General features: G+C 40.0%; 1 protein-coding gene and 1 long non-coding RNA gene across 2 annotated transcripts; one reads left to right on the forward strand and one right to left on the reverse strand.

Annotated features, from left to right (window-relative positions):
* Positions 1 to 1,878: 1,878 nt before the first annotated feature.
* On the reverse strand, positions 1,879 to 16,604 carry LOC115382087 (uncharacterized). The gene is made up of 3 exons (XR_003930494.1): positions 16,524 to 16,604; positions 15,128 to 15,129; positions 1,879 to 1,890 (listed from the first exon to the last, which is right to left on the reverse strand). It is a non-coding gene; the product is annotated as an uncharacterized LOC115382087 (long non-coding RNA).
* Positions 3,799 to 24,923, forward strand: dazap1 (DAZ associated protein 1). Its single transcript, XM_030083730.1, is given in 16 exon segments — positions 3,799 to 3,985; positions 5,084 to 5,124; positions 7,164 to 7,330; positions 7,820 to 7,885; positions 8,973 to 9,080; positions 9,298 to 9,346; positions 13,702 to 13,784; positions 17,131 to 17,278; positions 17,501 to 17,520; positions 17,522 to 17,534; positions 18,179 to 18,216; positions 18,219 to 18,284; positions 18,286 to 18,331; positions 19,846 to 20,010; positions 23,020 to 23,112; positions 24,522 to 24,923. Coding segments are annotated over 16 exon segments (1,311 nt in total). The 5' UTR covers positions 3,799 to 3,953; the 3' UTR covers positions 24,698 to 24,923.
* Positions 24,924 to 25,783: the final 860 nt, after the last annotated feature.

Here is a 25,783-nt window from a genome sequence, read left to right on the forward strand (position 1 = left end):
GCTGTCTCACAAGAAATGAGCAAGTCTGACTCTCTCTGCAAAAGTGTACTGTGTGGAAGTATGCCTGCTGATTAAAGACCATGAAATATGATTTGTGCTCAAACTTACTAGATTGGAATTAAAAAAAAAGTGTTTCAGTCATTTAAAATGGCTGGATTTATTTGTGTCACATATGAACAGTAACAGGAATGAACAAGCTGAACTGAAAAAAAAAGAACATACAAAACAATTTCATATCATGCATTCAGATTTTCATTCGGATCAGTTTATTACATAATTCGGTTCCCCACTCTTAATGTTGGTTAACGTGGTGGGCCAGTTGATCATAAAAACTGAAAAGAAAGGCAAACTGTTTTTCCACTCTCTATAACCCTAAAAAAAGACCAATTTCAGAGGAGACATGTACCTCCTAGAAAAATGATCACGCTGCTCCACCATGTCAATAACGAAGAAAAAAAATGGCTTCAGTCCCTGTGGTGAATCTGTCATAAATCTTAACACACTGACACGTGACCTCGTTTTGTCCTCTAAAAAATGATATTAAAGAGAAACAAGAACATCTTTCAGGGACAAACATTACGCTCAGCGAGAAGTTGGATCTCACCCCGACTTTCACAATTCCCACAGGGGAGTTTATGAAAGCTTGGGGAATACGACCAGAGAGGATATTTATACACTTCTATTTTTATTGTTAATTAGTTCTACTGGTATTGCATAATGTAAGCCACATATTTGACTTTGCGAATGCCTTAAATGACACAGAATGGGTGGAATAGGACGTGGACGGCATGTGATCAGTGGTGTAGTCTAGTTTGCACAGTTAAGTAATGACAAGTTGTTTTGATCTTATATTTTATCTTAACAAGACCCTGAGGTATTTCTCAGATGTAAGAAGATTTTTACACTGAATCAGATGTCATGATTGCATGTTTTTGAAGTTTTAAAGAGTTTATAGGCTAAATGAACTTTTAAATCTGCACTGGGAATGAACAATTCATGTATCAAACTGTTCTATTTCCTTTCCCAAGTTAGAATTTTGAAACTATAGAGCCAATCCTGGCTGAACTTCAGTTCAATTTTATTTGTATCCTATATGCAAAAAAAGTTCCTCAAAACATTCCACTTAAATGCAGGAACTCTAACAATCCCACTGCAAAACGCATTTTCAACAACAACCCTTCTGCAGAACCTACCTGAGAGCTGGTGGTCATCTGCCCCGACACAGTAAAGACAGAACTGGAAAAAAGAATAGCAATCAACAACATAGTGAGCAGAGCATGGGATATCAGGAGCAGGAATTTGGGGACTTTCAGCTTCACAAATGTGACCTACCTGCTGGGAAGTACAGTGAGAGAGAGAGAGAGAGAGAGAGAGAGAGAGAGAGAGAGAGAGAGAGAGAGAGAGAGAGAGAGAGAGAGCACAGGCAGTAGAGGCACATAAGATTAATGATGTGTAACGTATGGAGAGAGAAGAGAAGGCTCAATGCATCCAGTACGGTCGACTACCAGCCCTGAGCCAGGTCTAACAGTGAGACATTGGAGAACGAGACGCTGAGGACAGACGGTCAGTACATCACAGGTCTAACACAGAGGGACAGACAATGACCACACAGACATGTGATTTAACACCACCAATTAGTCTGACCTGCATGTCTTTGGATTGTGCAAGTAGGCCAGAATGCTTTACTCACACAGGTACAGGCAGAATGTGTAAATCCACCCAGACACACCTGATCCTGGAATCAAACCAGTTCTAATGTTGCAAGGCAACAGTGCAAACCACTGCAGCACTGTGTCATCAGTTTAATGGATCAAGGCTGGAAAAGGCTACAGAAAGATGATGCTCATTAAAATATAAAGATTCTTTCTCTAACCGAATTTAAACATAATTCTGTCATAAAAATAGCTTTGATGTGTGTCTTATGCAAAAGAACATCAAATAAAGAACCCTGAACTTAAAGTATTTTGACTCCAAACTTGTGCAGAACTATTTTTTTGAGCAAAGTTCATGCAGGACAGAAAACCAACACTTCAGCCTCTCATGTGGTCACATGCTATTTCTAAATAAAAATTAAAAGCACATTGTGCTTAAAAGCTGTAATTTAATCACAGTATAATTTTGTGTCACCTCTGTCACTTGGATTTGCATTTCTTGTTTTAAATGTCACTGTTCACTGCTTGTCCCTGTTTGTCAGTGGCAGATTTGAAAATGTAATGACCAAATTTGCATAAAATTCATCCTGTACAAGTTCTTGGATTTCTCTTTTGCATGAACCTTTGCTGGTGCCACACGACCAGTAAACACTCAGTTTATTAAGTGATATCAGGCATATTCACCTAAATTCAAATTGGTTAAAATACTATATTTAGATGGAGCAAGTTGCAAAAGAATGATAAAGAATTAACAATTTCCACTTCGGAGGATTTTATAATTAAGATACTTTAAAAGTCATGTGTTATTGTTTCCTTTTCTTCTGTTTTTATATATAATATCCACAGTTTTTAATGTGAATATATGTCAATTTCAACTGAAGTTCGCTTGACATTGTCACATTTATTAATGAGGAGTGTGAACAATGCATTCTCAAAGTTGACGTGTTACAAGCAGGAAAAATGGACCAATGTAAGGATATGAACAAACTTGACAGGGCCAAAATTAGGACAGCTAGACAACTGGGTCAGAGCATCTCCAAAACTGCAGCTCTTTGGGGAATTTAACAGTCTGAAGTGTTCACGATCAATCAAAAGTGGTTCATGGAAGGAAGGCAATGAACTGGTGGGTCATGGGGGGGGGGGGCAGTGGGCAACCTCACATATTTAAGAGTGCATATGAAAGCCCCACAACTCAGAGGATGTGCTATGCACAAATATCTTGGTGCGGAAACACCATAACTCAGTGGTTTAGTAGAATCTGTGCATTGTTGGGTCAGGACTGTTTTGATTGTAAAAAGTGTAAAAGACAGAAAATTAGCGAGGTGGTCATAGTATTGGGGCTTTATTGGTAAATGTTAAAATGGGCTGAAGCTACAATCATTACAAAGCATAATGTGACATAAAATATTTCTTGGTAAAATTAGATTAGAAAAAAATACGCTTCAATAATACCCTAATGGTATTATAGTCACAGTGCTTGAGCACAAACAAATGGCCAAAAACAAACGAACAAACAAACAAACAAACAAAAAACAACTACAAATGACAAAAAATTTCACAACACATAATGTACCACAATATAGCAGAATATGAGCATAACACTTTAAACTGTATTTTAACTCAGGTTCTCAAAGTTTTCGGTGTTTACCATCTGAAAAAATATTGAGCTCTCCAAGTCCCACCAATACGACAATTTTAAAACAAAACATTCTAAAACTACATTCAAAACTGCCATCCATACACTCTCACCCAGAGGCAATTTGCATATGCATATTTTTGATCTATGGAAAGAAAGCCAAGGAACCAAAAGGGTGACCCATGCACACACAGGGAGAACATGCAAACCCTATCAGAAAGGTGGGTAATTGAACCCATGACCCTCTTGCTGTGAGGCAAGAGCAAACCACTGCCCTTGGATACAATTGTTAATGAAACTGTAGATGATTAAATGGATGGACTAACTCTCAGCTTTAATGCTGTCCCGAATGAGAGTTATCTCCCCCCGTGCTACTTTAGGGATCTGATCTCCCAGTCTGTAACTCTGATGTTCTTTTTTTTTTTTCCTTATAATTTGTGCTGATGAAACTGGTCATGTGGTGAACAGCAGTGTGTGTCCGGGTGGGCGCCGGGGATGGGTGTAATGTTCCTTTAAAGGCCGCTGCCCCCCGCAGCGTCGTCATTGCGCAGAAACAGTTTGAACCAAAAAGCGGAGTGACCTTCCTCCGCTCTCAGTCTGAGAGGGGCAGCACTGAAGCAGCACGCCGGTCACAGCTCCCACACTCCCCCGCTTTAGCCTCAGAAATGAACAACAACTTAGTCGGAGATGAAGTCGGGTAAGATGCGCTCGCCGCCGCTCTCCGCTGGAAGAGAAGAGGAAAACTATGAGGGGATTGGAACTCACGGGCGGCGCGCAGCGCTGTCAGCTGCCGTCTAAACGCTAACGTTAGCTAGCGAGCTAAGCTAGCTCCGTGAACTAGCCCGGAGAAAGACGGAGCAAAAGTGAGAGCAGATCCCCGAGCCGCTCGCCTGTCAGTGCCGAGACTCGGAGAGAAACACGTGGTGTTTGTGTGGGGTCTCGCCGCCGTGCTTGTCACTGGGCTTGCGGACGTGTAGTCACTTATTCCCGTGTTGTTGTTAGTTAGCTCGCAGCCGACGAGCTAGTCCAGCTAACGCTTGCCAGCGAAGCGAAAGTCTCCTCTTGACTTCGCCAGTGTGAGGACATTTAGCGGGCACTGCTGGAGGATGGAGCATGATCACCGATCCCCCGCTCCTGCCACACACACTCACACATACACACACGCGCGCGCTGCTGCTGAGTCGGAGCGGCCATCCTAAACACACATCCCGCAAGTCGATCGCTAGTTGGATTTGTACGTTTGAATTGCCGCTGAACTTCCAGGAGCGCAGCCCGGCGTCTGAGTCCGGTGGTCCGCATGCATGCAGGCGGGCGGGCAGACCGCTTCTCTCCTCCGCTGCCACAGTAACAACACGGGGGGCTTTCAGAGGTCCTGGCTGGTACACCGCCGACTGCAGGCACTTTGTGTTAGCCTGATAAAACACCACGGCTCTGTCCCGAGGTGACTTACGTGGCAGGAGGTTCATAAAAAGACCTTTATTGTTGTTGAGGATTTTGCATTCAAGCCCAAAGCTGGCATCCACAGAGCGAGGACCGGGCTCCACATGAGTCACATTAAACACGGTGGCTGTGTGTGTGTGTTCACCGATGCTGCAGCAGATTTAGTGGCTGTGTATGTTGTGTAATGTCTGTGTGCTTGGCTGTTTAGTCAGCTGTGCCTCAAACACTGCCTTCAGTTGTTTTATTGTTCACATCATGCCTCTTCTACCTGAAATTGCCCTTTTTTGTCTGATCAGAGTAGAGATGTCTAATTTTTAGCGTTTTCTGTTTGAGTAACAGTACCTTCTTCTTTCAGGAAACTATTTGTGGGTGGATTGGACTGGAGTACCACACAAGGTAAGTTGCACTTCATACCCCAGTCACTTGTGAAAGAATATGCATGTATGGGTTTGTTGAGTACTTGAGTTGCAGCAGACATGGTGCTTTGACTGGTTGCTTATAGTTAATTTGCACAACCCTGGGTAAATCAAGGCAGTAATTCCAAACTGAGAGTTTGATTTGTCTTATTTAGTTCCGTCCTTATGTCAATATTGTGATGTTGTCTTTGAGACAATCAGTGTTTATGATGCTATTATTTAATCAAGGGTGTTTCATGTGGTCATGTTGTTGGGAGCTTGGCTGAGGTTGGCAGACAAAGGTGATATTAATGAACTCATTCTTGATTGATGAATTTCTCAGCTAAAGATTGGGTTAACTTAATGTAATGATCACAATTGCTTTCGCATCATTGACTAATAATCCACTTCTTTACCATTTCCTCGTATGATTGGATGTGATTTTTCTTTATTGAGAGATGTGTTGTTCATATGTAAAATATCAGCGAATAGTAAACACGTTCCTCTGTCACAAAGCTTGACCTGCAGCAGTGAAAATAGGATTTTGTTTCTGCTCAACAGTTCACAATTGAAACATTTATGTATTCTCACATAGGACTGAATGAACTAACGCACAATCACATCTGTGAAGTTTAAATCAGAATTTCAGCATAATAAGCAAGACAGTCAATTAACTATTCATCTTAAAAGACAGATGATTGCAAGATTTGCATGATAATATTATTTTACTGATATTGTCATGACTGACAAGATAATAGTGATGTAGAGCATTAGTATTGTTAGCAGCAGGCTTTGCAAATGAAATTGCTGTTTTAAATAACAAATACTGAAATGTCAGATCTGATTAATGTGTGTTGTCTCTGACAAAGTAAATGAAATGTGGACAGAGTAATACATTTTGATCAGAGGTTTTGTTAGACTTTCTGATTTTTTGACTGAATGAGTCACAGCTGAAGATCTGCCCTCTCCAGTCTACTCTGTTAAAATGATGGACAGCCCTCTGTATCTTCAGACATTATTGATACATTCAGTCATTGAATGAAAGACTGCATTTGAAGCAACCCCAGAGTTTAATGTAGAAATAATCCACCGGTGCTCCCTTTGTTGCAGCTTTGTGTGGGTCTGTATATTTAAAAAAAATATGTGCAATAGTCATCTTCCTGCCATGATCACCTGATGTTTCTTTGTGTTAATGTTATTTCCTTGCTTTTAGATGGTTGTGTCACTGTAATTTGTTACTTTTTCCGTTTTCAACCTTGAAAACCTGCTGATTATCAGATGTAAATGCTGGTGGTGGAGTTGCCTTTAAGCTGTCTACATCAGGTCTGTGTCTACACACTCCTCTCATTCAGTCCTACCCGGAGATGATCTAGTTTGTTTAAAGGCTTTTCGCCTCCTCATGCTTGGCTGACCATTGTGTAACTTTGCACAAGTGCTTGTCTGTGTTAACAACACTGTTAACATTAAGGTCTGAACCACAGTGCCATGCAACTCTGAGGTTGTTTCTGTGGCAATGCCCCAGGGTTTTCCAGCGATGAGGAAAGCAATTACGGTAACTCTCTCCAAAGTGACTCCTCATTTGTTCAAACTTGCACGCTTTGCCTTTCCTGTGTGGGCGAGAGCGGGCATTGAATTTATTTGTATATTTGGTACCGTGCGAGATGGCAGTGGTTCAATGATTTGTTGGCTTTTTATGATTGTGATACAAGTGTTTTATCTATTTAAGTTTTCATCGATAGTAAAATCTCCAGCTCTTCCCGAATAACTCCAAATCAAGATCACTGCGCAACTTTTAATCGTTGACATTGAGTGGTGCTTGTGTGGTTCTTTCTACACCTGTTTGGTTCACAGTCATTGTGTTACAGCTGGTTGAAGTGCATCATTTCCATGAAGACATTGACTTCTATATGTTGTTTGAGGACACACTGGTTCAGATTGAATCTTAGATTATAATCCTAGTATGTGCTGTTTTTTTTTTTCTTCTGTTCCTCCTTTCTTGTTAAACTCTACAGTTGAGTGTTTACTCTTTTCTTTCCTCAGAAACACTGAGAAACTACTTTTCACAGTATGGGGAAGTTGTAGATTGTGTCATCATGAAGGACAAAACTACAAATCAATCGCGAGGATTCGGCTTCGTTAAGTTTAAAGACCCCAATTGTGTACGAACAGTGCTGGAGACAAAGCCACATAATCTTGATGGAAGAAATGTGAGTATTTTAAATCTGAGAATCAGATAACTAATTGAACGTGCCGGTGCTTTGTGCCAGCAATGTGAAACAACAGAAGTTGTATTTTACCCTTCACAGCAGTATTGTAGAAAGACATTTTGTTTGAATTGTGCTTGTTCTCAATCGTCTAATGCGAAAGATGTGCTCAGTAAAGACTGACGTTTGCCCATCTAGACTTCCCTGTTCCAAGTTTGATTTGCACAATAGACATTCCAAGGTTGGTCTGACATGAATGAAACTAAACTAGTTCTTGCTAGTTCTTTAAATTTTGCACACTGCACTCTTTCCCTTTGTTCATTGGCATTTTGCCTTTTTTTCGTAATTATGTTGATAGTCCAGGTGAATGCACAATGTGTTTTTTTATAGTGAAAATTAAAAAAAATCAATGTACATGCAGGGAGTAACATTTGAAGGTGCCTTTGCTCATATTTGGGGCTAATGTCAAACGTTTCCTCTCTCTGCTGTCAGATTGACCCGAAGCCATGCACTCCCAGAGGAATGCAGCCTGAAAAATCTCGAACCAAGGAGGGCTGGGTAAGAGGAGTCTAATTTCTACTGGGAAGGCTAGGCTAGGTGTTTCGGATGGAATGAGGCTCCTCTTCCTGAGGTTGGTCTCTAGATTTTTTTTTTTCTTTGATGGTTTGTCGAGGAAACCTTAAGCCAAGTTTATAAATAGGTTCATTGAATAAATTCCTTTTCAAGCTACAGTTTGTAACCTTTATAAGTTGGGTTTTGATAAGCCACAGTGGCATTGAAAAGTATCTGACTTCAAACAACCTTTTGTGTAACGAAGGGACACTATTAACATCAGCAGCACTGTGCTACAGCATCTGCTTTTCTGGGATTGACACATAATAAGGCCACATTTTCCCAGATGTAACATCACATGATCTTACAAAGACGTCGTCAGTCTGTATCATCTTGCTAAAATAGAGCTATACTTTTTGAATGTAATTTTTTTCTTTTTTTTTTTTTAATATAACATTTGTTGTTACTTGTGTCTCTCATTGAGGTAAAATGTTAACACATAAGGAAGTTTGGGGGTGAGTTGGCCATTGTGCTGCATGTAATTACTTTCAGCATTTTTTTTTCTCTCCTCATTTTGAAAGGCATAAATCTCTGCTCCAACTTGGATAATTTGAGGGAAGATCAGCAATGCTATCAAGCCTCTGCAGAACTATTGCCATCATTTTGTGTCTTTCAGGCAGTGGAAGCTTCAGTTATTTAATCTCTGCTGTCAAAGCACGTTTTAACAATCTTATATTTGTCTATAAGCAGAAACTTGTCAGATGAAGTCAAGTAGTTGGTACTGCACATTTTAATCAGGAAGTAAAAGATATGATTGTTAGAAATAGGTTGTTGTGAGCTGGATCTCACATTTACAACGTGAATACAGCAGTGGTAAAATGCTTAGTGGTTGTGAGTGAGTGCAAGAAGCCGTGCTCTCCGATCTGTGGAGACTAGTGTTTGCATTGACATGACATGTTAAGAATTATACCCCAGGGCAAGAGGAGAACCTAATTTCTTCTGTACTGTCTGAATAGATGATGGCTAACTGGCCCCTTCCCAGAGTAATCCTTTAACAGACATTCAAATCCATACACTCCCTGTTTCTTTTCAGAAGGGCAGCAAAGCCGATAGCAATAAATCAAAGAAGATATTTGTAGGTGGAATCCCCCATAACTGCGGCGAGCCTGAACTCAGGGACTATTTCAATAGATTCGGAGTGGTGAGTATTGCCAAGTGCATAATGCAAGTCAGTTCATATTGTTAAGTCTGCTTGAATGGATGTGACATTGAACAGGGTCACTATTACAGTACTATAATTTAGTGAAATGGGATAATTAATTATTTGTCTATACTGAGTCTGACTGTTTAATTGGAATACGAAGGGACCCTGTCCGTTTTTCTAAATGGAGCCACTGTTTCCCTTTGTCCCATTCAAGGTCACAGAGGTGGTAATGATCTATGATGCGGAGAAGCAGAGGCCCCGAGGTAAAAGCTGATCCCGTTTTTTCTCTCCCCACTCCATACCTTACCATCTTAAATCTCATGACAAACTATACTGGCCCAAAGAGAAAAATCACATTCAACCTCAGTCATTTAAAGCAATTAAAACACAGTAATCTTTGTCAGGGTTTCTGTGTGTGGGGAAATGTGCACAGTAAAACAAATGGCGGTAACGCCATCAGTAGTAAACGCCATACCAGCTTGTGACCTTGTGTTTATAAAACGCATCCCTATTTTTTCAAATGATAGATAAACCACTTCCCCAAGTCTAATACACTTTAAGAAGAGGTTCATTAGGTATCTTCACTTTGTGTTAAATTTACAGTCTTTTTGGTATAACATTCTTATTCTTGTATAGAAAATTAAATTGTAATTTGCAGCCATATCCCAGCATGCATTATGTTTTTGCATCTGCACACTGACTGTTTCCAAACTCTTTTATTTTCACTACTCTCCATGACCTTGTGAAGCAACATTAGTCCATTCCATATGTGCTTTTCTGCTCTATTCAGCATATTGTGTTCAGTAAAAAAAGACTGAAGCGGGACAAGGCAATTAGATATGTTGGAAAAAAAGGAGAAGAAGCCTTTATTTGAGCATTAAACAACTGGCTGGGATCAAATCTCTTAGGAAGCTTCATAAGAGTCGAAATGTCATAGTCAAACAGTTTAAAGACCCTTGGAAAAATGCAAGTCTCCACCACTTAATTTTCCTTGAATTATATTGTTTAGCCTGCAGCAGTAATGATCTCTTCATCAGCATTTATTAGTGCAGTTAATGATGCATGTAGGAGCCCTCGTTGCACCGGCTCATGAGCTGCTACTGCATTAAAGGACATTTCTAAAGTGTATCTTTGTATGATTGCCAGGAGTTTCACCTGCCCGTCCAGAGGGTTTGACTGGATCTGTTTCTCCTGTTCATGTTTGTCACACAGTTATTTCTATGTGATTATAGTGAAGGGTATTTATGGATGCTTTCAGGTACAGAGCTGCATCCAAAAAACATCAGATTATCATTGCTTTAACAATTGCTTCTATATTTGACGCTGAGAAGTAAAACATCTGAAGCATTTCATCATAATAGAATTGTGATATACGTGTGGCTCTAAGTTATAAAATACGGAAAAAATTGAGTCTCATGAAATACTTTCATGATTTGTGGTACTGTATGCTCATATGTTCATGATTTTTGAGCAAAGCTTATTTATGAAAAATAAAAACAGTATTCTGTGTGTAGTTGTGATGAATGGAAAATTTATGGAATTTTCACTTTCACATAAATGTAATTTAAAAGAAAAGTTAACTCTTTCATTTCATTCTAAATATCTGTGAATGTTGCGACACACCAGTTAAAACTTTTCAGAGACTTAAATTCCAGGAAAACATTCATTGTCCTTTTCAGTTCATACTTACCGTACTCATAATGCTGGAGCTGTGTGACAAGGGTCTTCTTAAAAGTCTGAACAGACAACAAACGTCAGTCAAGTTTTTGAAAGCGTTATTAGGTGATATTTGGTCTACACTAAAATGAAATATTAACCAATTGGATAAAAATCAAATGCAAAATTTTCACACAGTTGTCTTTGACGTGTCCTGTCCATGGTGCCAGTCCGTACAGTTTGATCATTTATGCTACACCAAAAGACATAAAAAGCTTCTATGTGAACTATAGTTCAAAATCTGTCTGCGCTTGCTGTAAACCGTATTGAATCAAAGAGGTTCCTGTTGTTATCTGTAAAGTTAATAAAGAGCTTCAAGAAAGGGACGACGGGTTACAGAAAAATGGGTGCTCCAAAATAATGTAGTACTCAGTCAACCACGCGACTGGCACATTGAGAGCAGTTTGAGTGTCTATCAAGGGATTTATACTTCAGTGTGGTTTATTGTGGCCCAAAATACTAAAGGTGGATGCTGGGAAGTTATTCAGAGAACAATGGAGTAATTCAATAGACTGAAGGTCCTTTGACACTTTGTAGGTTTTTCTAACCTGTTTCAAAATGACAGACTTTTTGTTTGTCTGCTTCAGTCATAAATGTATCATGAGTCTGTGACATGCGCTGACACTTTTAGCACGGTTGGCCTCACGGGAATCAAACCCGTGCCACCGGCGGCGTTGGTGTCAGACTCTGCTCGCTGAGTTACAGTCACAGCTGTTTCATCTGCATTTGTCCTACATAGCAATGATGCAGCGGCCAATGACCCACAACATGCATTAGTGCTCTCCCTTCAAAAGCCCATTCATTCTCTGTTGGGAGGAACCCAGAATAGTTTGTCTTTGGGATTTAACATGACGTACTGCACCAGTAACAATCATTACATAATCTTTAATAGCATAATCAGTTTCTTTTACTAAAACCATTAGCTGCTCAATGTTGGAATAAGTTTTATTTACCTTGATTTAGACGTAACTGATACATGTATCTTAAATGGCATAGTATGTGTTTTCCCATATGTAGAAAGTTAAGTATTTTTGTAAGTAAGCCCTTTCTATTTTTCTTTCTTTTGTCCCTCCTTCTCCTCGTGAATGGTTTGAATGTGATTAACGGTGTCTTTTAAGATTTGTCTTTTCTCCTTTAGGTTACTGTGCATTGACAGGCAGCACAGAGGTACAGGCCAAATTTAAAAGCCCTTAATTATGCACTTGGTTGAAATGGAGTGTACACAAAGCTGCCTAAGTTTGTTGATCACGTTGAAAGATGACCTGTTCGCTTTAAGAAGAAAAGAGTCTGTAGAGGACAAGCTCTTGAAAAGAAAAAAAAAAAAACGGATGAGAAAAGCAACAGATGAATTTGTCTGAACTGTTTGATGAGAATTAATTCTTTGAGCGATGAATAGCTCCCAAATACTGAATGGAATGTGTAATTTTTCAACTTAAAAAAAAAGTCAGGTCCTTTTTAAAATAAACTTTTCTGTCCTGTCTTCAGATAAATTTGTAGCATAATATAGATAGGAAAAAATTAAGTTGGAGATCTGTGCTCTTATTATACCCCTTTGGATAGTTATTGATTTTTGCATTTAAAGTGTCAGCAGATGATTTTTACACTGTCACTTCTTTATTTATTTATTCATTTATTTATTGCATAAACTACATATTGTGTATTTTCTTTGGCAAGCATTAAAAATCCCCAAAATTTTTCAAACATCAAATGTAATTTACTTCTGGAACTTAAGAAGCATCAAAATCCTTCAAATATGTTTTATTTTTATTCATTTAATTGTTGAAACATTGCCGCCATCCTGCAAATAATCAATCAAATTGTGTCTGTGTTTCTTCTGATGCAGTTTCAGTGACCCAGCAATAAGTTAACAGCTGGCATTCATCTGTTTCACAGTTGTTATATTTGACACATGTCAACATCTTAATTGTGCTAACGAGTTCTGGGCTGGGGACAGTCATTGACAGATGTTATTAATAGTCCTAGATCATGAAGCTTGGGATTTCCTGGCATGGTGCTAGAGGTCTTTAAATCCTCTGGTGTCTCATAGGATATTTAATTGGATTCAGGTTAGGTCCCCAAGTAGAGATGTGCCCACAACCCAATTCTGCCACAGCGAAAAGTTAATCAGATCGAAAGTGGATCACTGCAACACGCAGCGGTTGACTAGTTCTTAAAATGTGTGTTTTCAGACAGAGCGAGGCCGACAGCAAAACAATAGCAAAGCTGAGAGGCTGCCAAAAAAAAGGTTTAACTTATGGACACACTTTGTGTACTCCCCACATAAACCATAAAATTAGCAGCTTGTCAGTTTGGGAGAACAATGGCCTATATCTTTGTGTTACCATTGTGAGCAATATTTCAATTGTCCATTTTAGGCTTATCCTGGCTGACTCAAAAGTAAAACCCTGAAATTGGGAAGGCTTGGAGAAAGCTTTTAGGCATTCAACAGTTTGTGTTTCTCCATATTTTTGTGATGCATTAACAGTGGCTGCTGCGAGTGTGTGCTCTACAGCAATATGCCAAGGGACAGATCAAGGTGGGGTTTGGATGAAACAGCACAAAGTAACATGATGTGATTCTGGTTTAATTGGCATTCGTCAGTGACATTCAGTCTTGTTAGAGCTAACGGAATGGACTTGAACTTGTCACCCTTAATGTTTAAGCAAACCATCATTGTCCTCTTCGTCAAATGTTTCTCTGCACACTAAAGACAAATGTTTCCTTCAACCCACTTAATGATGGTCTTGAATTTGTGGTGTTCTGCAAGTCAGCAACATCATCCGAACCCCAGGAGCCTCTTGCTCAGTCTTGACAGATCCTCACTCTGCTGAACCCCAATACTGTTCATCTTGTGTTGTCACAACCCCCCTGCTACCTTGATTCACTCTTGGTCGTTGGCTAGGTTTTGGATTTATTACTTTCGAGGCCGAACAATCAGTGGACCAGGCTGTCAACATGCATTTTCACGACATCATGGGCAAAAAAGTGTGTAGTTGTAGTTTTATTTTACCCTTAAAATCAAACAGAGGCTTGGGCGACGAAGAGAGAATCATACTATGATGCTGTTTTTTGTTTTTTGTTTTTTTTTTTTTTTTTTTTTTTGTTTTTTTGGGGGTGGTGGGGTTTGGAGTGAAAGTTAGTAAATTCCCCCTAGATTCCCATCTGTGAATGCAGCATCATACATGACAAATTCAGCCTCTGACATTTTACATTAATCACAATGAGTGATTTAGCGATTTGAAATATTTTTATTGCAGTGCACACCCCCATTTACACTTGTGCTTTTAGTTTCTAGATGCACTCATTCTTCACTTGCTGTTATATTACAGTTTCAGTTGTCGCCCAAGGCTTTGTTTAAACTGACCACTCCTTTAGGATGTCTGATGTTAACTTTTCTTAACTGAATTAAGCCTTAACTGAATTTGACGTTTGATCGAAAATCGATAAACTTAAGACAAAATGATACAGTGAACAATTTAATCTTAAGACCCAGTATGTTCGAATATGAACCACCTAAAGGATTGGTCCAATCAGTTCTGTTTCTTTCTTTTTTGTTTTCTGGTGTTTTTTGTTGACAGTTCACTTACACGTCAACATTTTTTTGGTTGATTTTCTTCTCTTTTTCTTTTTCCTTTTTCTTTTTGAAACGTTAAAGAAAAAAGTTGAACTTGGTGACCTCAGTTGAAGAATCTCCATACTGTGTCTGTCAGTGCTCCGGATGATGAATTTAAAAGCTAAATGCTACTTAGGATGAGACTTGAGTCACAGAGTGACGTGTTGCCACCCCATAGTGTTTGCTTTAACTCAGTGGGAGCACCAGATGGATGGGAAAAAGACAGCAATACATTCACTGAGGTGCAGTGTGTGTATACATGCTCTGGTGCTCTGGTGCACCTATTTTCTCCTTTGTGTGCACAATATTGAAATATATTACAAAAAATATATAATTTGTCTAGTTTTTAGTTTAACTTGTCTGGAAACAATCACTTAAGGTGTAATTCCAGGGAAATGCTGACTAGGTATGAATCTCTGCATTTTGAAAATCAATTCTTCTTTCGTTGACAGGTTTTCTTTACTTATTCTAAGAAAAAACGCCCACTGTTTGTTAGATTTGTTGGATGATTTTTTTCCCCCCACAATGTAAGCAATATGCACCTGCCGCCTCAGCTGAATGAAACCAGTCTGAGAAATATAAGTTGTATTTTTACTTAACTGGCGAGGACATGTCCTGACACTTGCGTTTTAAGGGCCTTTAAAGATCCTATTTAACAGCATTTCACTGCTCTTTACCCCCTGAAGACCGGAATTGTGTTTAGCAATTGGTTAACTGCTTAGCTGAGATATCAGAGGGCAGCAGCCTGTCATTTAATTTGATCAGTAATGGATTGTGGACTGGAGATGATGATCAGCCTGACAGCAGAGTTACACTCGCTCAGTACGTCTCGTCATCGCGTGTTTCCCATTTCCGTCCTTGATTCTTGCATAAATACACAAATCCGTCAGGTATTTGAAGGTCAGTTGAGGATATGTGTCACGTGGGAGACGTTTCTATGACCCCTCTTACGTGAGATTTTCAAACGCAGTGGGCTACTTTATAGGCTATTTTTGTGGAGAAAATCCGTTTGGAGTTTCGTCTTGTAGCCAAATTATATTAGGTAATTGATAAAGATCGCAGATATCAGGTTTTATTTTTGTCAATTTTTTGAAAGGTGGCTTCACAGTGAAGCGTGATGAGCACAGAAGGCCCCCAGCTGGAGTCTTTGTGTTTTCATCCAGCCCCTCAAATCACTTGATTGATACTTCACTTGTAATAAATTCCTTTTTTTTTTTTTAAATGCAACCCCCCAAGGAGTAGAGACAACAGGTACAATCTTCCAAAATGGGACCTTTTTCTTTTGAAGTCATCAGATTTTTATTGAGATGTTTCTGGTTATCACACGAAAAAAGATGAGCCTAATCCCGTTTCCCTGGTAAATGATTCAGAACAACCTGCTGTGATCGTACTCTCCGGTGGTACCTGCTCCCTTGACTTTGCCCTCGTTTCAAGTAGGAATCAAGGCTCGGCTTAAACCATTGTTCTTGAGTCGACATTACCTTATGCTGGGACTTGAGGGATGCTGGGAGATATGAGTTACAAAATTAGAAATTGGAGCACATCAAACTGTGGAACAAATCCCAATTCTGCTGTTGGGGACTGTACAGAAGTCATGGTATCCATCACTCGTAGCTGTGATGCCCACGGGAGAAAGTGCTCAGGTAACCGCCGGCGGCGGTATGAGGCCACTGCCGGAAACATGTGCATGTAATTAGGTCGACAGAGAAGGAAGAGAGGAGGCCTGGGGAAGGTGGTAACACCTTTAAAGCGGGGAAGGAATTCACGATTCGTTTTCCTCCTGCAAGGTGACCCCAATAACTCACCCTCAGTCTATTTCTGGTCGGCTCCCGTTAGTCTCAGCTGGTTTCTTTGCCTCTGGTTAATGCTAGTATCTTTGCCCAGTTACTGACAGGAAACTTTATTATTGGGGGCGCACCTTTTTTTTTTTTTTTCGACTCTAAAGCAAATAAGTATGCATAAAAATTCAGTGGCAATTAGGGTCAGTGTGCTGTCACTTATTCTTCATATTCCTAGAAATATTCTTGAAATCACACTTGGGGTCGCAATTATTGACAATTGGTTGTTTAAGGACAGTTGAGAATTAATTGGTATTTTGTTGAGTCGGTGACATTTTGAACAAATATTTAGTCACTTTTGACACAGTATGAAGATTCACCTAAGATCAACTGAAAAAAAAGAAGCTAATTTGTACTTTCTGCATGTTACTTATATCCTGTTAGAGCTGAGATACAGAGTTCTCTCTACATCCATTCCCCTCTAAAACTTATTCCAATTAAGATAAATATTAAATTCTTTATAAGCGTTAGCTGGACAAAGGTAAGTCATGCCATTAGATGAATTTCTTTTGCATAGGGTAGTTTGTAACAAGAAAGGTTTCTATGTTTCTCAGGTACATTTGAACATTTTTCAGTCTGGAGACTTTTAAAACATTTCCTCGTTCAAATCTGCAGATTTTTGCCAGGTTAATTTTAGAGTACTGAAGTTTGCTTTTATTTATTGGTACCTGAGAAACATGGCTACACAGCTTTATTGGCTACACAGTAATATTGATTTAGACAGCTGCCCTATATTAGTCGAATAAACATAAAGTTTCATTTCAAACAGGCCCAACTTAATAAGCGGAAGCATTGTAGGTAGGACAGGTCAGTAGAGGTGAGGGACTCGGTTGACCTTTTGCCGGTGTTGCCAAATGTGCCCCCCTTGTCCTTTGTCCAGGTGGAAGTAAAGAAGGCTGAACCTCGTGACAGCAAAGCTCCTGGCCAGCTTGGCCCTTGCCAGTGGGCACCCAGGGGCATCTTGAGTGCAGCTAATGGTTGGACAGCACAGCCTGCTCAGGGCTGGCAACAGCCGTATGGGCCACAAGGTGAGTGGGAACAAGTCTCAGAGCAGAGTGGGAGAAACTTGCAATTTACAGGAAGAATCTTGTAATAACTGCAAGTGTGTTAAATCTGTTTAGAGATTAACTTTGTGCATGTAGGTCAGTGCTCATGCTGTCAATCTGATTATTGAACTGTATTAAAAAAGCAATTTACCTTTCATGCTTTACTTTATTCTAAAAGTAAAAACTTTTTTTCCCCTTCTGAAGGAGTGTGGGTCTCAACTACTTGGTCAGCAAATAGGTAAGTGTGCAGCTTTCTACTGGACAACACACACCTCTCTCTCTCAGTTTCTTGTATGTTGGGTAACTGGCCGTCCAGATAGATAGATGTCTTCACAACGTGGTCATTTGCTTATCTCGAGAAGCTCTTGTTACAGCAGCAGGCTTGCACTCGGCGTGGCCAATGGGCTGGTGGCAGTTAACAGCACATGTTATCACAGATTCATAATGGCTGAAGGTGCTGATAATTTGCAGCCCGGGACAGATGGCAACGTTGAATGGATTGCGGCCTCCCCCTGCTATTGGTCAGGCTTGGCTTCATATCTCCACCTCCGGGTCGACCCACAGCGCTCGCGACAGTGTCGGCCCTGTGCTCACTCAGAACTTACTTTCATTTGCTTGGCTCTTCTCTACCTTCAGTTTTTGAACCAGGGGCCGTCACCCTTTTTGAATCTGAAAGTCACTTCAAGGGTACAGAGCAGTAGAGCAGGCTCCCTGTCACCATCCAGCTGAATAATTGCAGTTTGTTGCTGGATTATAAACTGTTCCATAAGACAATAATACCTGTGTGTTTTAAACATGTCTTTGCTGTCCCTTTTCTCCGTAATTGATAAGAACTTTTACATACATGTAAACACCAGGTAAATCTCTTCTATGTTCTGGCAGGTGGATATGGTCCTCCACTGTCAGCGGGCACGGGGAACCCCCACGCAGGCCTCCATCACCCTTCAATGCATTCCTGGTCACGACTCCGGCGGGTGGATTTGCTGCAACCTCAAGGCTACCCTCAGCAGGCCTACAGCACAGCACCTCAGTTTGGTCAGTAGCATCTTTTTTTTTTTCCTTTTTTACAGCTAAGGCTTACATTAAATTGGGCAAAAAGTGATTTAGCAATTTGGACTTACTCCACAGTTCCTATGCATGTCAACCTGTGACGGGCATATCATCAAATAACTACTGTATTTACTCACCATCTTGTTGTCTATACTTTTACTGCTGTTACTTTTGAGTTATTTTTTATTATTTCACTCTCTTGGTCTAGATTAACAAAATATAGACAAGACCAGTGTGTGAAAAGTTCAGCCCCCATGTGTTGTTTAGAAGAAAACAAAAAGTCTTTATATCAAAATGAAAGTTTAAGATTAAACTGTCAAATATGACATTGAAATTGGCTATTTTTACACCATCCAGCCACGAGATGGGTTGGACTGAGGCTTTGGTTTTTCAAAAAAATTGTCTGATTCTTTACTAAAAAGACTCTGACCAGAGATTAAGGATTTCTTACACACTTAAAAACTAAATTCATATTCGTAGTGTCAGAGGTTTCTGTAATAAAACCTTCAAATGTGATTAGAATTGACAGCTGTTGTAGTAATTTTTTTTGTTTTGTTTTTGTCCTCTAAAGGCTCCACAGCGGTTTTCTTTTCCAATGAATTGGGTGTTAGTGTGTTATTTCACCTTATGTGAGCTTCTTATTGGAGGTGGTGATGCTGCTGCGGTCAGGGTTGGACCCTTCATCTTATCAGGGATGGACAGCATAAGTCGTAGACACCCAACATTTATTAAAACTTGGCTGCAAAGCCTGTTTATTAGTCTGCTTTTCACTGTTGACTGTTAGCACAGTGTACTGTGCCTGCCTTTTTTTTTATCAGACATGAATTCACTTTGTTTCCTCTCATATTATGCAAACCTTTTGCCAGTTTGAGTGAAAGATGAAAACTTTCTCAGTAACAGTGGTCACCGATAGGTGTGGTGATACATAATTGATGAGGAAAGCAATAATACCATTCTCTGAGAGCCAATCATGCAAAACTCGTTTTTTTTTTTTCGTTGAATTTGAATGGGGCAGTCCTCCTTGCCCATACTTAGCTTTGATTGCCTCCAGCACCTTGTGACACAGCACAGAATAAAGCGGTATGGGAGATGGATGGATCCTTGACTGGGGCAATAATGGATCCTTTTCTATGAGAAATAAATAAAAGGAAATAGATGTTTATTGATACATTTAGTGAAGTAGTTCACTCTGGTGTTCCCCTGGGTATAATGGCATGTTTAATGACTGATTTGGGGCAAGTCGGCTTATAGAGGGGATTGTTTGCTCTGGAATGATTTGCAAGCTGTACATCTGAACCCATACATCTGATAGAGAGAGAAACAATGTATTTGGTATAGAACTGGTTAAACTCTGTGTAGTAGAAATAATAAGAAGCAGTATTATTAGTCTCTAGTCAGGTGGTCCATTCTGATTTCAGACATCTGCTTCCTTTAACAATGCAAGGCCACAGTCGAGATCTTGAAAGAGAAAAGTGATGCCTGTCGTTTCTGCCGAACAGGTTACAGTTTTGGCACGCCCCAAGCAGACCAGTACGCTCCACAAGTCCCTCCTCCACCGACCACTCCGGGAACAGCAACGCTGGGCTTTGCCCCTGCCACAACGCCAACTCAGGACTTGAGCAAAGCTCCCACTGGGCAGCCCGATTTCCCTTATAGCCAGTATGGTAAGGAAAGCATTATCCATAAAGAGGTTATGCTGCCCCGTTTCCTCTCCCACGTGAGGTTTATTCACCCCTCTGTCTCACCCATGTCCCAGGATATATTTAGTAGGTGCAACTACTGTTAAGTCAAGATCAAGACCACAGGCTGTAGAAAAGCAGGAGCTTGCTGTTGGACCATTTAGCTTAAACAGCTGTACATGCACACATGCTTCTTGCATACATGAAGCTCTGTAACTCTGCCATGAAGATGCTGCTGAAGTTTCACCGTATCCAGGAGTTCTCAGCAGTCATTTCTGTTGAGTTTTTCCGGCCGGGTTGTGGATTAATAAAGATTGGTAGGTTTGAATTAGATCATCCTGCCTTGCAGTGTTTTTGTGTCTTTTGCATTTTGATTTGTTTTTCTTTTGACGGAAACACAGTTATATACTATTTATTAAACTGTTTGATTTTCTTTTTCTTTTGACACTATTAACATTAATTAACTCTTTTGATTAACCCCCCTCCTCCTCCTGGTTCCCCTCCCCCGTCTTCTTCTACTTCACCTCCATTGGTGACTGTGGTGGCTTCTTTTTCTAGTTTTTGCACAATTGCGTCAGAAGAGCATCAGCATGATATCATTATGTCTATATTACCTTTTTTTTCTGGAATTGGGCATGGTCAACCTGCTAAGTAACCTATCAACATGTTCATTAGTCTATCTCACTGAAGCTTTTACACGTGGGCTGCAAATGTAACCTTTGCCCCTCTAAATTTTAGATATGGAGTGAACACTACCCAGTCAGTTTCACTGAATCGTTTTGAGATCTCACTATATTATGGGCATCTTTTTTGCAGCCAAGTTACCTTTGGAGTGTATTGAGTCAGGAGTATATTCCTCCTGGATCTCAGCAGAACTGATGAACTGTTGACCACGATGCGCTCTGCTTTCAGAGACATGAAAATATAATATTTTAAACCACTTCAGTGTACATGTAGAACGTTATGATTACTGCTTTCTGTGATTTAAGGCAATTGTTGGGTAGGTTCGATGACACACTGTATACTCATGCAAGGCTGAAAGCCCGAGGTCATGCTGAGAGCAGGAATGGAGGCTGGAGGTTTTCAGATCTACAATAAAATCAAAACTAAATTACTGTGAAAACTATCCAGCACCCATGGAAAAAGAACAGTCACAGGAGCACAAATCTGGATAATAATTCTTGGTTGAGGAACTACATTCTTGTTTTATTTACGTTGGCTGGCTGGTGTTTTGGTTCTGTTTTGGCTTACAGCTGCTTCAAATTTCCAAGTATACATTTAAAGCAGTCACGTGACCGCGTTCAGTCATGGCAGGTGCTCATGTTGTCTGGTGTTTCCTGCTTGTGCTGATCTTCCATCCAGCTTTCTGCTTCTCCTGTCTGCCGCCTGCGTGGGGCGTTGAAGTCTTCATAGGAACAACACAGCCCCACTAAGGTTTTTGTGAAATGAACAATGTGCTGCTGTGGACATACAGCCACTAATAATATTTATGATGGTTGCAGGCACCTTTCTGTGAAAATCTGGCAAATTGTAGACGAATGCTTTTTTGTTGTTGTTGTTTTAGTTAGTGAAGATTCAGTTAAATTGAGCTAACTTTTGCCTGGAGTTGGAATGAGACTGGTGGTTTTGCATGTCATTAATGCTTCAGTTAAATATTTCAGATCTACCAAAGCAAAGTATTTTTTTCACTGCAATAGTGCTTTTCCTGTACAGGTTGTAATTGATATGAAATTTAAATGCTGCTGGACAATGGCCTTAAACCCTGATGATGTCCGGGTTATCGGTGTTTTGCCTTGGAGCAATATCTGAGCACTGAAACCCCTAAAGGAAAGTGGCTTGGATTTGTACCGTCACCATCTTGCCTGTTATTATATTAAAATTGGTTTTTGAATGGGTTCTCTTGGTAAAATGTTTTCAGCAATAACTCATCAATAAATGTACTGCTTCTGATCATTTTGCCTTCATTTGTTCAAAAAAAAAAAGAAAAATAAGTTTTTCACTTTGAAATGGTGAAATGGTGACAGGGATAGTTTGAAATTATAGGTCATTACTGGAAACCCAGACTAGTCTGTCTTGACAGTGCAGTGTTTTTACTACTACTACTACTACTACTGAGAACTTCTTTTGATCTGCAGCTTTCCACCTTTATGGATTGATCAGTTTACTTGGAAAAAAAAAGTTATAGAAGTTACATCAGGATAAAAGCTTTGTAGATTGGCTGTAGATTTGTTTGCTATCTCAGATCTCATGTTGGACGCTCAGTCATGGTGATGCTGAACTTGCTTGTGTTACACCTTGTCAGCTTTTGAGATCTGGTTGTGGTCAAGCAGCAAACAACAAAGTATGAACTTCAGAGATGGAGATGATTTCAATAAATTAAAATTGTCAAAGTCTTCATTCAATCCAGATGCCAGTGGGAACGTCCCACTGGCTTCTTGTTCAGGGACTTAGTGTGTTGCCAGCTTCAGTGTTTGCCTGCAAAAACACTTGAGTCCCATGGTACTGTGTGCTCCACTGCGAGGAATTTTCAGTCCTCGTTTCCATCTATCTACCTCTGATCTCAGGAGTTATGTTGGCAACCAACACAATCCAAGATTTGAAAAAACATAGATAAAGATAAATGTGCTACCATTCTGTGAAATCTAGCATCCATCAGGCCACTAGCGGTTTTATCCATTGCATCATGCAAAACCACTGGTTCTTATTTCTTGCTTAGTTTACCCACATCTTGGCACGTGGCACTCATTTCACAAAACTTCCAGAGACCAGGCTTGCCATAACGAAAAGATTTTCAGGCGTGCCAGCAAGTAGCTGGACACAGAGTATGACTCCCTGCTGATGTGTAAAAGTAATGCAACACTAGATGCAGTGCAGGCCCAGTAAGTGAAAGAATAAATGTAAAGCTCTCATAGATCAGTAAAAGGGGAACGATGTAAAGTAGCCCGGCAGCAGTATCTGGGTTCAGTCAACCTGGTCTCCTCATCTCCCTGATAGGCTTGGGTAACTACCCTCAGGACCCCTCTGCCTACGGACCAACGCGTCCTTCTCAGAGTTATGGTGAGGATGAACAGGGAGGAAATAGTGCAGGTAGGTGCAAGCATCGTCTTCTAAAACCACAAAAGAAGCATCTGTTCAGTACTGTAGTGTATTAGAGCTGCAACCTGGTTCTTTGCCTTTTTTTTTTTTCCTTTGGCTACCTATGTAGTATTTTGCATGTACATTTTGCATGTACATACAAATTACTGAATGTACTCTTGTGTAGTAAAGCCCAGCCATCACCTGTTACACAGCTGAATAAATGGGAAAACTAAAACTGGAGTGAAATTTGACATGCTGCAGTTCAGACTTTGTGGTTTCCCTCAGCAGCTGAGGCTTTACTACTCCAAGACTAAACATGTACTCCTTTTTGTTCACTTTGTCCCTCTGTCTGCATTGCTTTGCTGATTGTAAAAGGATGATCTAATTGTCAGGAAATTTCTTCATGGTTCAGTTGTCTTGACGCATCAGCTGTCCATTCACCCGTTGTGTTTTCCCCATGTGCTGTTACCACACTGTAGCTTCAGGGGTGAGAAAGGAAAGAAGATTTAAGGCGTTCAACGACACAAGTAAATTTCAGTTCCTTCCAGGAGATTCCTCATCAGTGTGAGGGACCTCTCCTTGGTCCTCAGAATTTTTACAGCGGAATATGTTTTGTTGTTCACTCTCTCCCTTTTCTCTCTCATCTTTTCATCCCAGTTTTTTCTTTCTTTTTATTATTATTATTATTATTATTGTTGTTATTATTATTATTATTATTATTATTATTATACTTCACTCTTAAGGTAAATCTATTGGGAAAATGCTGATGTTCTGTGGCTTTCCTTCCTTGGAAGTCAGTTGAGTGGTTTTAGGGGCTGTGGTGCCATCCAGTGTATAAATGGGAACATTGCACATTTTCATTCACAAGACTCTCCAAACATTGTTTTCTCAATGAAGCCAGCTCAATGTGTTAATAAATTCAGCTAAAACTTCCATTTGTGTGTTAAACTCTTTTTTCAAAAAAATACATTTATATATTAAAAGGGATTATAGTATTTGACATTATTGGAAAAGCCCACCATGAGTATTCTTGGCCTTACTATACTTTCATGAGGAGCCCAAAGTAAAGGAGCATCAAGCAAAGCAACAAACATATTAAATATTAGGATTCGTGTACCACTTATGAATCTATTCGCTTGTTTACTATGAAAACACTCACTGTTGAGAAGTTGTTTACACATTCAAAGACCTACTATTCATGGCTACATATTAGGGACATTCACAGCTGTGATGATATGAATAATCTGAGAAGTGACAATAGTTTGACTCTTCCTTTATAAAATTAGTTTCTTTTCATCAAATCATTTAAATTGTACATCTTAAACCCATAAGGTTTCTGTGTAGAGGCTGCATCCCGGACAGTGACACCCTTTTGTTTCCTTCTATCCCCCCACCCCACCACCTGTCGCCCCCCTCAGGCTACGGCCAGGATCTGACAGCCTTCGGCCACACTTTCGCAGATCCGACCCAGCCGACGGCGTCGTACGGAGCCCCGACAGCACAGCCGGCCGCCGCCGCCCCGCAGCCCGCCGCCAGCGCGTTCGGCAGGGGGCAGAACCACAACGTACAGGGCTTCCACCCGTACCGACGCTGACCGCCAGGCCCGGGCTGGGCCGATGTGTAAAGTTGAAATGCAGGAGAAAAAATAAATACATAAAAAAAAAAAAATAGAAGAAGAAGAAGTCAGGGAAAATTGTGTTCGCGCTGAAAAACAAAACTGGAGGTAACTTTACTTTAGGAATGTTGAATGCACACAGTTTGTGAAACAAACATTTCTTACAGCAGGGATCACAGTAAATTCAGAAGGGTGTGTAAAGAAAGAGCGAGAGAGAGGGGAAAAAAAACAACAGGGTTTTTGTTTATGAGTAACGTACAATACATTCAGCAGAAAGAAGCTTCTATCCCCCACCCCCAAACCCGTGTTTCCTAGTAGAACTAAACTACTTTGCAATAATTTTGATTGTCTGGTCAAACACTAGCACAGAGACTATATGTAAAGAGACTTGCGTAGGAAGATGTATATTTATGTCGGACACATTTAAAAACAGGGTCTCAAGTCTCCTCAGCTTTAAATTAAAGGGAAAATGTTTTGTTTTTCATTTGGTGAATTTTGTTTACTTTCTGAGCCTTTAAAGTTTGTTTAAATTCTGAGATTCTGAATATATATAAATATATATATATATATATTATACACAAACTGTGCAATTTTTTAAAAAGAATTTTGTACTATTAATGTACACTGCTTGTTTTTTTATTTAAGATGTAGAGTTCCCTCAGGTGGCTGTTTTTTGGGTGCATTTTTTGCACTTATGCAAAAATTAAGTTGTTACAAAAAAAAAAATGTTTCAAGAATAAATTGCTTGATTTTGTGTTTGTTTCTGGTGTATTAAGTAAAGCATCGATACATGGGGTTTCATAGGTTGGTCAACAAAAAATCCTGAATCTGGCATCTATCAATTAAGTTAAAATATGCAGTGGCAAGGGAAAGTATTGTGGACTGACCGTTTGACATTTGCAACACTCATTGTAAAATACCAACATCCACCCACTGCCTAACATGATGCCACAAAATAATTTTTATTGATCATATCAAAATATGCAGTCTAGTTGTTGGGTTTTCATCAGGGTAATGTGCCCCGCCACAAGGCGAGAGCTCCTCCAGATCAGAGTGAGGAACTTT

The sequence above is a fragment of the Salarias fasciatus genome, chromosome 23 (assembly GCF_902148845.1).
Source record: "Salarias fasciatus chromosome 23, fSalaFa1.1, whole genome shotgun sequence".
Classification (NCBI taxonomy): domain Eukaryota; kingdom Metazoa; phylum Chordata; class Actinopteri; order Blenniiformes; family Blenniidae; genus Salarias; species Salarias fasciatus.